Source organism: Haemaphysalis longicornis, unplaced genomic scaffold (assembly GCF_048455015.1).
Source record: "Haemaphysalis longicornis isolate Haplotype H1 unplaced genomic scaffold, Haemaphysalis longicornis Haplotype H1 scaffold_7, whole genome shotgun sequence".
NCBI classification, from domain to species: Eukaryota; Metazoa; Arthropoda; class Arachnida; order Ixodida; family Ixodidae; genus Haemaphysalis; species Haemaphysalis longicornis.
Window position 1 is genome coordinate 131,954,078 of NW_027526422.1, and position 10,985 is coordinate 131,965,062.

At 57.2% G+C, this 10,985-nt stretch overlaps 1 protein-coding gene across 1 annotated transcript; it reads left to right on the plus strand.

Annotated features, from left to right (window-relative positions):
* The first annotated feature begins 227 nt into the window (after positions 1-227).
* LOC144146536 (uncharacterized) lies at positions 228-2,090 on the plus strand. Its single transcript, XM_077678478.1, has 2 exons — positions 228-1,724; positions 2,034-2,090. The coding sequence occupies exons 1-2, from the start codon at positions 228-230 to the stop codon at positions 2,088-2,090; spliced, it is 1,554 nt and encodes a 517-aa protein (XP_077534604.1).
* The last annotated feature ends 8,895 nt before the right edge of the window (positions 2,091-10,985 follow it).

The following is a 10,985-nucleotide window of genomic DNA, read 5'->3' on the forward strand; positions in this document are numbered from 1 at the left end:
CCACGAGCAAAGAACGGAATCAGCTTCGCTGTGCGTCTCCGCCGCTGTACTGAACGAATCGACAGACTCGAGAAACGGATGGACGCCTTCGAGCACCGTGTAAACGCCCGCTTTACCGCCGTCGAGCGCCGTCTCGACGCACTCCAAGAATTTCTCTACCGCAAGCTTGGCCGCAACGATGACGTGGCAAACACCTGCAACCCCACCGCCCAAGCGCGTCCACCAACATGGCCAGCACACCAACAACAAGCCCAGGCCTGAAGATCTGGCACTGGAACGCCAACGGGTTCCGGTGCCGGAAGGCGGTCCTGCAACAACACCTGCTAAGCATCGAACAACCACCGGACATCATCATGATTCAAGAAACCCACACAGAAAATGCACCGTCCTTGCCCGGCTACCGTGCATACGCCAGCCCCCCAAGCGTTCGAGATTGCGGTAAGGGAGCGGCGCAGGGCGTGTGCACTTTCGTGAGAAAGGGACTCACCTTCATCAAACACGAGAACTTCCTCGACCGTAGCACCATCGAACACTGCGCGACCGAGGTGGTAATCGGCAAGAAGCGGCAGGACTCCTTCCTGCTCGTGAACGTCTACAGCAACCCCACGCACAGACAACAGAAGTTCAAGGCTCTCCTGCACAAAGCGACACGGACGGCTCCGAGCGAAACAATTGCTATCTGCGGAGACTTCAACGCCCCCCACAAAGAGCTGGGATACAGTCGCACAACAGTCAAAGGGCGGGACCTGCTCGACGAAGCCACGAACGCCGGCTTCATCCTCTACACGAACCCGGCAACCCCTACCCGAATCGGCACATCCACCACGAGGGATACCAACCCGGACCTGTCCTTCGTCCGAGTGTCAGACAGGACCAAGGGTGATGTCAGGTGGAGCAATACAGGACATAACCTGGGCAGCGACCACTATATTCTCGAGTTGGTGCTACCGACCGCCAGGCCCCACACAGCAGAACAAAGGCGCAAGCACAGGCTCACGGACTGGGCCCGTTTCCGCTCGGTCATGGAAGGCACGCAACAGGACATCGCAGACATCGACGAATGGACCTCAGCCATCAAACAGGCGGCGTCCGAAGCGACCACAGAGCTGGACACTGATGGTGACATACAGCAAGTGGACAGCAAGCTGGCCCACATGATAGAAGCGCGACAGTCGATGCAGCGTCGGTGGAAGCGCCAACGGCACAACCGCAGGCTCCGAAAACGGGTGGCGGAGCTTGCACGAGCCATCGAGAAGTACAGTCAAGACCTGTGTACCCAGAGGTGGTACGCGGCATGCAGTGCTGCAGACGGCCAACTCCACAAGGGTCAAACCTGGAAACTCCTTCGACATCTCCTGGACGACACGTCGACCCGGGGATACCGACAGCACAGACTGTCCCAGACCATGCTCACTGCAATCAGAGAGCTGGGAGAGGAAGAAACGGGCAAGCGGATAAACGCTAAGTACCTGCCCAGCACAGCAGCCGAACAACACGAAGAATACCAAGGCGCGGCCAACCCGACCCTCGATCAAGACATCGAAGAATGGGAGGTACGCGCAGTGCTGCAAGAACTCAACTGCAAATCTGCTACCGGCCCGGACCAGGTCACCAACAAGGCCCTGCGAAACCTCAACGACGGGGCGGTCACCGCCCTCACAAAGTACTTCAACCGATGCTGGCAAGCGGGAAAACTACCCCCACAATGGAAGACGGCCCGGACGGTCCTGATACCCAAGCCCGGCAAACCACCCAGCATTGAGAACCTGCGCCCGATCTCTCTTACATCGTGCGTGGGAAAGGTCCTTGAGCACGTTCTCAGGAACAGATGGCAACGCTACCTAGAAACCGAAGGCCTCTACCCCGACACCATGCTAGGGTTCAGGGAGAAGCTCAGCACCCAAGATGCAATGCTGTTGCTGCAACACGAGATCCTCGACTCGTCCATCCCCACCCGCGACAACAGGGCGGTGCTGGGCCTCGACCTCCAGAGTGCCTCCGACAAGGTGCGCCACTCGGCCATCTTGGCGCAGGTCTCCAGGCTGGGCATGGGACGACGTTCGTACAACTACATCCGGGACTTCGTCTGAACGAACCGTGAAGATCCAAGCGGGAAATTTACAACTGTCAGAAAGGGCACTGGGGAGCGTCGGTACTCCCCAGGGCTCCGTCATATCACCACTCCTTTTCAACCTCGTCATGATCGGCGTGGCCAACCGACTGCTCTCGGAGGTCCCACAAGTCCGCTATACCATCTACGCGGACGACATCACGCTGTGGGTCCCCGGGGGCAGTGACAGCCACATCGAGGAGACGCTGCAGTCAGCAGTGAACGCCATCGAAGACCACCTGGATGGTACGGGCCTCAAGTGTTTGCCGCAAAAATCCGAACTGCTGATCATCCCTTCATCGGGAAGGTACCGCAAACAGGCAACGGAAGACTCCGCGAAGATCACTCTTCACACGAAAGACGGCACCGTCATCCCCAAAGTCAAGACGCTCCGGGTCCTCGGCATGTTCCTGGAGGCCAACAGAAGCAACGGCACCACAGTAGACCGACTCATCACCAAACTCGGGACGGCCACCCGTCTCATAAAGAGGGTAGCCACGAGACACCACGGAATGAAGGAAGCAAGCCTCCTCCGACTGGTCCAGTCCTTCGCGACCAGTCACGTGGCGTACATCGGTGCGTTCCACTACTGGAAAGTGCAAGAACGAGACAAAATCAACGCAGCAATTCGCAAAACCCACAAGGCCGCACTGGGGCTTCTGAACTGCACCAACACGGCCAGGCTTCTCGAGCTGGGGGTCAACAACACCCTCGAAGAGATTGCAGAAGCTCAACGAACCGCGCAACTAGAACGCCTCTCGACGACCAGAACGGGCAGGAGCATCCTCACCTGGCTGGGCTTCGCAGGGGCAACAACCCCACCCCAGCAGCAAGAAGCCGGAGTCTTACCGGCAGAAACCCTACAAAGGCTCAATATAACACCGCTCCCACGGAATGTCAATCCCGACAACAACCCGGTGAGACGTGCCGCAAGAGCCAAGGCCCTTACAGACACGTACGCGAACGACACCGGCGCCCTCTTCGTGGACGCGGCCAAGTACGCAGACAGAAAAGACACTTACGTGGCAGTGGTGGTCAAAGCCACGACCGGTGAAGTGTACAGTGCCTGCAGCATCCGGGCACCGTCGGCATGCCAAGCAGAGGAAGTGGCCATTGCGCTTGCCCTCACGGACCGTCGGTGCTCGACGATACTGAGCGACTCCCGCTCGGCAATCAAGAACTACGCCCGCAACTCAGTATGTGCCAGTGCAGTGCGCGTGGTACATTGCAGTGCAGTGAACGACTCGGTGCCGGCCACCCATCTGAGGTGGTTCCCGGCGCATACAATAACTACAGGCAGCGGCAGCAGCAGCCATCCCAACCGCAACGAGACGGCGGACGCCGCCGCGCGAGCACTTACCAACCGCGCGGCCGCCCCCACCGCCCTCGCCTCGGCGGAAGGAGCGGACTGTGAAGACTGTGATATGTGCAGTGATGACGACGACGAAACGGACCCACTACTCGGGTATGCGGAGGTGCTGGGCTGGTACCGGTACGGTCGCCGAACCATGCCCCCGCCCCACCCGGGACTGACACGCGAACAGGCGGTGTTATACAGACAACTTCAAACTAGATCCGTGCTCACGCCGGCGCTTGCGCGTTACGTGTGCCCGGAGGTGTTCGAAAGTGAAGTGTGCAGTGTGTGCAAAAGGGCTAAAGCAACTTTGACCCACATCCTCTGGGACTGTGACCTACATCCGGAAGAAGCGGTCGCCTCTCCCGGGCGACTGCCGGAAGATATAGCTCGTGCAGTGTTATCGCAGGACTTGACAGAACAATTGCAGGCCGTCCAGCGGCTCGAGGTGGCTCTTGCCCGACAAACGCGTGGGGCTGAGCCGGCTGGAGACCGGGGGTATAAACCCCACAGGTCGACAGCGGGCCGGCCTAGCGGGAGTCGGGGAGGCAACACCCCGAAGACGCCTTAACTACGTCGGGTGGCGGGCGACCCTGCGTGGTCCTCCCCGCTACCTCCGCCGGACATTCTCAATAAAGTTTACTTCTCTCTCTCTCTCTCTGTCTGTCTGTGACTCGATTCAGCCACCCGGCCAAAGTAAAAAAAATGCTTACTGCGCAAATCTTATATACTCACAGCCAAATGTAAACGTCTAAGCCTGGTTTATATGTTCATGCTTGTCAACTTTGTTGAACAAGAACAAGACATTACGCAAATATAAGACAGGAAATCAGTACACAAGAGATATTTACAGTGTTCCTTTATTAACAATTTCTGGATGCTTGGTTTTTCGATAGCAAATGATATTCTACATCTTCTGCAGCCTGCTGTTGCCCGCGCCACCTCCGGGCGGCATATGAGAAATCACGCGGCAACAGCAAAGAAAGGTTCCACTAGCTAGGTTTCACGTTCTGCTTTGAACGGACGTGGAGCACGGCAACGCGGTTCTATAAACCTTGAAGTCGGCCGCCTCGATTCACGCGCGTCTCCGCCGTACTGCAACGCTGGCATCGAGGAACCCCGCCTGTAGCAGTGGAACGCGGTAAATTCAAATCGCCTTGAGCAAACCTTTAGTGTGTTTGCCTCGGGATGTTGCGACGGAACAGGAATACCATGAGACGTGAGCGGGAAAGCGAATGGGGGCACTTCCTTGGCAAATGTCTGCAAAGACTATCGTCTAATACCCCTGCTACACTGGGGTCTAAATGTCATTTGAACCAAATGTCATTTGGCTCAAATGCCAAGTTGTGCGGCTACACTAAGTTTTTAAATGCCATTTGGCTCAAATGACATTTGAGCCAAATGAGTACCGAGAGAGACATTTAAGATTTCAAATGCCTTTCCAGCACTCTCGGACGTAGCGTCTTCGATCGGCAGTAAAAAATATAATACTTCTTCCGTACGTAGAACAAACAAAATATTGTTGTTTGTAAAACTTTGTTCACTGTTTATTTACTTAAAATACGAAATTAACATATTTAATTTTCATACTCTCAAAACCAGTGGGTCAGTTGCAAAAAACACAAACAAAAACAACGCAAGACAGCCATATTTAGAGTCAAAACTGGTGTCTCTTCTAATTTGATATTTTACTGCCTCGGACTGCTCCTAAGTTTGATTGTTGTATTAGTGTATGAAAACGGAACGGGGCAACAACAGCGCCACTACAGCACAGCGAACAGTTGTGAAAGCTTTCAAATGCAATAGAAATTGTAGTGTAGCACGGCGGATTCTGAATGGCATTTGAAGCAACCCATTTTAGTCAAATGACATTTGGTTCAAATGACATTTGGACCCCAGTGTAGCAGGGGTATTATAGTCTTTTGACGACATTTGCAACGAAAGGAGCAGATACGCGGCCAATTTTTTTAGGGGCGAAGCCCCTTTGGGGCTGAGGCTGTCGGCGTCTCATGTCGTCGTTGTAAGCGTCGTCTCATGTAGTCACAATACTAAAACACCGGGAAACTTGTTTACGCCTCGCGCTAGAACGTAACGTGTACTAAAAAGATTGGCCGCGTATCTGCTCCTTTCGTTGCAAATGTCGACGAAAGATCGTCTTTCGTCGACATTTGCGAAGTAAATGCCTCCCTTTGCTTCCCCGCACACGTCTCGTGCTGTTCCTCTTCCGTCGCACTCCTCCCAAGGTAAACGTGCTAGAGGTGCGTCGGCTTATCAACTCGTACCCCACCGAAAATGCATCGTACGACTTTCTGAAGTCTCAAGAACCATCGGAACACCGGAATCCGAGGTAGGGGACCATTTCTCCAACAATTTGAGCCCCTTTTGTGGATCCTCCATAGGCACCCGTCGTTAAGCCTAATGAAGACCCGGCCTCGGCCGCGGTAGTCGCTAGGCCTGGGACCGTGCCGCGACATCTCGCCGCTAATTGCTTGTGTTAAACGACGCCGTCGCTCATCAGCTAAGCGGCCGTTGACGTAAAATGGCGACCGCCATGAGAGTCGAAGTTGAAGGCGAAAAGATTTTACCAGAACAAGTCTCGAAAGCGCTGGGGTGGAAAACCGCCGGTGAAAAGCTCAAGCAGAAAAAGAACGGCAGGCTAAGCCTAACGCTACCTCACCAAGAATGCCAAGATGGCGGCGGACCCGCCAACGGCGACGGTCAACGTGGAACCCAAGATAGCGGCGCTCCAGGAGGCGCTAGCGGCGGAGACCCACGTCACCACAAGGCGGGAAGTTTGAACAAGGGGAGGCTGCTGCGGGCCGCCCGCATGCCGGAGCTCCCTCGCGATGACATAAAGATCGTCATGAGACCCCGGGGTGGCCTCCAAGTCTGCGAGGTGTCCCGCGTGGAGCTCAGTCGAGCCATCACCGCGGCGGCGCAAGTCGGCGGGGTCGCGGCCAAGGATGACGTAGTATGCCCGAATCGCCAACAGAACATCGTCATCGTAAGCACGCCAAAGAGAGAGAACCCCGACAAGTACGCCCTGGTGGAACGCATCGTCATCGACGGGACGTCCCACGAGGTGAGCGCTTACGAGTCGGCACCTCACGGTACTGTCAAGGGAGTTATACGGGGCGTTCCGCTGACGGACACCGCCCAAGAAATCCAAGAACTCCTGGTCCACGAGCACAACCCGTCGGCCCTCCAGGCGAGCCGGATAGGCAAGACAAGAACCACGTCCGTCGTCATCGCCTTCGCGGGGCCCAAGGTCCCCAACTACGTCCGGTATGGGAACCTCCTGGTCGAGTGCTCGCTGTACCGCAAGTAGATTGACATCTGTTACCAGTGCGGCCGCGTCGGTCATCGGATGGATGTGTGCCCCAATCCCCAAAACAGAATCTGCCGGGGGTGCGGCGTCGCCAACCCGGACTCTAAGCACACCTGTAACCCAAAGTGCGGTCTCTGCGGGGGCTACCACCTCACCGCAGATCGGGCCTGCAAAGCCCGTTTCAAGACACCCTACGTGGTGCGGCGCCGGCGCTGGGAACGCCGACGGGCAGAAGCCGAAAAAAGTCAAGAACGCAGGGGTCCTACAGGGCGACCCCAACGCAGCAACAGCCCTCGCCGCCGATCGGCAACACCGTCCCGCAAGGGGGGCCACCAGAGCCGACGACGCTCCACGTCCCGCGGCCCAAGGGGCGCGGGCCGGACTCCATCGGGCGGCCCCTCGGGTCGCGCCGTGCACCGACGTCGGGCGGTGCCAAGGGTGGCCGGAGCAGCAGCAGCAGACGCGGGTCCCGTTCGAGATCGAGGTCCAAGTCCCGGGCCGGGTCCCTTCGACGGAAGAACGCCGAAAAACAGGTGGGCTGGACCGACAGGTCTTCCGTCACTCTCGCATGCGAGAAGGAGTTCCCTCCTCTCAGTCCCCCTTCCTCCCCTCCTCCTCCCTCTAACCAAAGCGCTCCAACTCCTGAATGTAGCGAATGCGCGGATCTGAAAAAGCTAATCGAAAAGCAGAACGCTCAAATCCACCAACAGCACCTGCAGATCAGGGCGTTAATGGAGAAAATGGATGCGCTAGCTAGCGGAAGGCTCGCTAGGGCAGTTATATCAAACGAAGCGTCCGTGGACGCCAACACGAAACGCAAGGTGCCGCGGCGGGACCCCGCACCTCTACCCGATCGGGAGACGGAACCGTCAACGTCGTCGTCGCCCCGTCACGAGAAAATGGACGCCGAGACCTCGAAGCCGGAGGGGGCGTCGCTAGAGCCAAGTCAGATGCAACAGCTACAGGATGGCCTGGCGGCGGTCCTCGCGGCAGTTAACCAACTAAACCAACAGCAGAACGACATGCAAACGAAGCTGGAGCTCCTAGGGTCCAAAGTGGGAAGCCTGAAGCACGAAATGGTCGAGATTGAGGGCAGGATGGAGGACTTATCCACCAAGCTGCACCAACAAGCCGCCAAGACCTCGTCCTTGGAAGCAAAAATGCGGTACACGGACCTCTCCGGGAAGAGAAGGGAGCGCGCGAGTACCAGTAAAATCAAGGGGGCGGTCGCAAGTAGGCGCGACCAGGTGACCTCGAACGACGATGAAGAGGAACAACAATAATAGACTTCTTCTTCTTCTTCTCCTTGTTCTTCTTATTTTTATTTATTTATTTATTTATTTATTTCCTTTTTTTGTTTCAATATTGACCAAATTCCAAACTCAAGTACTCCAACACAAGAAAAAAAAGCTTCCAAATTTTTCTAATTTTCTTTGAATCATCCACCTAGGCAGTAATCTCATTCGAATTAACGACTGATGTTTGGCCGATCCCTGATTGGGTATGCGACAATAAGTTCAAGGAACAACAACAACAACGACGCAACCGTGGGGGGGAGACCACGATCTTTTACCAATGGAACTGCAGGGGAATCAAGAACAAATCGGCAGAACTTCAAGTACACATCGAGAGCCTCGACCAGAAGCCGGATGTGATCGCGCTCCAGGAGACCCGCGGCAGACCCAGAATCCCGGGATACGTGACTTACGCGGACCCGTCGGAAGAAGGGACGGCGGTCCTGGTACGCAGCAACGTGGCGGCCACCTAGCACCACACGGCCCAGAAGGGCTGCGAACACACCCTGGTCGAGATACACACGAGAACCATAGGCAGCGGAGGGAACCTGTTCGTGATGAGCGCCTACTGCAGGCCGTCACGCAGGGACCTCGATTTCGACGAGACGGTCGGGCAGGCGAAGCAGCTGGCGGGGAACAGGCCGCTCCTGGTCCTCGGAGACTTCAACGCCCCGCACACCACATGGGGTTACAAGTTTCAATCCAAGCGGGGCAAGGCCCTCGTGAAAACGATGGAAGACCTGGAACTGGCGCTCCTTAACGAGCCTGGGGTAGCGACCCGAAGGGGAACCGGCACGAACCGGGACACCGTCCCGGACCTCTCGTGGCTCGCGGGGACTCTCGACGCGACCTGGCGCAACGAGGACGTCAGCCTGGGATCCGACCACGACATCCTGAGCGTGATGATCAGAGGACCCAAGTTCAGAGCGGAAATCGGCACGGCGAGGATCACCGACTGGGACCGCATGCGCAAGTGCGGGGCAGAAGCGGCCGAATCTTCCGCCGAAGCCGTGGAGGGTAGTGGAAGCCCGTACGCGGAATGGGCACGAGAACAGAAGGCCGCGCTCGATAAGTTCACGGAGATCGTCGCCACGACAGCAAAGACACCGTTCGTCGACGCCAAGCTCGCGCACATGTGGGCGGCTCGACACTCGCTGACTCGGAGGTGGAAACGGCAGAGACGGAACACAAAGCTGCCCAAGCGCATAGCCTCGCTGAACAAGCAAATCTCCGAGTACGCCGCCAAGCTCTGCCGGGAGAACTGGATGAGCACGTGCAACGGCCTGCAGGGCATGCTGTCTGCGCGCAAGACCTGGTGCCTGCTGCGTCACTTGGTCGACCCGCTAAATGGTAGGGCGGCCACGAACCGAAACCTCACCAAGGTCCTCAACGCCTACGGCGGGGACGTCAAGAGGCTCATCAAAGACCTGAAGGCGAAGTATCTTAAGACGGAGCGCGGGCAGTTCCCGCTGCCGGAGGAATACGGGGGACCCGAAAATCCGGAGCTGGACGAGCCCTTTACCACCACAGAACTACTGACGGCCATCGACGAGAGTAACAAAAAGAGCGCACCCGGCACGGACGCCATTACCTACCGACTCCTGAACAACATGAGCGACGCGGCGACGGCCGAGCTCCTGGACCACATCAACCTGGCCTGGGGACGCTCGGAACTACCCGCGGAATGGAAGGAAGCAGAAGTGAGATTCATTCCCAAGCCGGGCAAACCGCTGACAATCAAGAACATGCGCCCGATCTCGCTCACGTCTTGCGTGGGCAAGGTCATGGATCGCATGGTTCTTCGAAGACTCCAAGGGTTCCTGGACGAGACGAACCAGATGCCGGCTACTATGTACGGGTTCCGCCAGCACCTGTGCACCCAAGACGTCCTCCTCCAGCTAAACGAACTGGTGTTCAAGAAGGCCACGAGACACTCGCCCCGCGGGATACTTGCGTTGGACCTCAAGGGGGCCTTCGACAACGTGTCCCACGGAAGCGTGCTCGAGAACCTCCGCAAGACGGGCTGCGGCCGTAGGACGTACGGCTACGTCGAGAACTTTCTGACCAAGCGTACGGCGACCATAAGGATAGGAGAGGAACGGTCCGACCCGATCGAGCTCGGAGACAGGGGCACTCCGCAAGGGTCGGTATTGTCGCCGCTGCTTTTCAACCTGGCCCTCCTGCCCCTGCCTAGGTTACTCCAAGAGATCGAAGGCGTGGACCACGCGTTCTACGCCGATGACATTACGTTGTGGACGTCCCGAGCGGGTTCCGAAGCCTGGGTGGAAGAAACCTTGCAGAGGGCGGCGACCACCGTCGATGAGTACGCCACGACCTGCGGGCTGAGCTGTGCCCCGCAGAAGTTGGAGCTGTTGATGGTGCAGCCAGGTAGACCCAAGAAGGAACCACCACCGAACGTGATCGTCACGATCGACGGCACAAAGATCGAGCCCACACAGCAGGTCCGCATCGTGGGCCTGTTGCTGCGTGACGACGGCAAGGCCACCGCGGCAACACACAAGATCAAGACCGTCTCCGAGCAGATCTCGAGCATGATCAGAAGAGTCACCAACAGGAACCGAGGAATCAAGGAAGACGACGCCCTGAAATTGGTGCAGGCATTCATCGTGTCCCGCATCACTTACTCTGCCCCGTACCTCCAGCTGACGAGGGCGGACCGTGAGGCCCTGGACATGGTGGTCAGAAAGGCGACCAAGCTCGCCCTGGGAGTGCCCGTCCATTCGTCCACGCAGAAACTCTTGGGCATGGGTAGGCACAACACGGTGGACGAAATGGTGGAGGCCCACCTCTCTAACCAAAGGATCAGACTTAGTCAGACCGAACACGGACGGGCCATCCTGCGCAAGGTGGAATGGAGCATCGAACCACAACCAGACA

Coding starts and splice junctions, on each gene's coding strand:
- LOC144146536 (XM_077678478.1), top strand. CDS start 228: ATGGCCAGCACACCAACAACAAGCCCAGGCCTGAAGATCTGGCACTGG. Junction 1,725..2,033: donor AATGGAAGACGGCCCGGACG/GTCCTGATACCC, acceptor ATCTTGGCGCAG/GTCTCCAGGCTGGGCATGGG.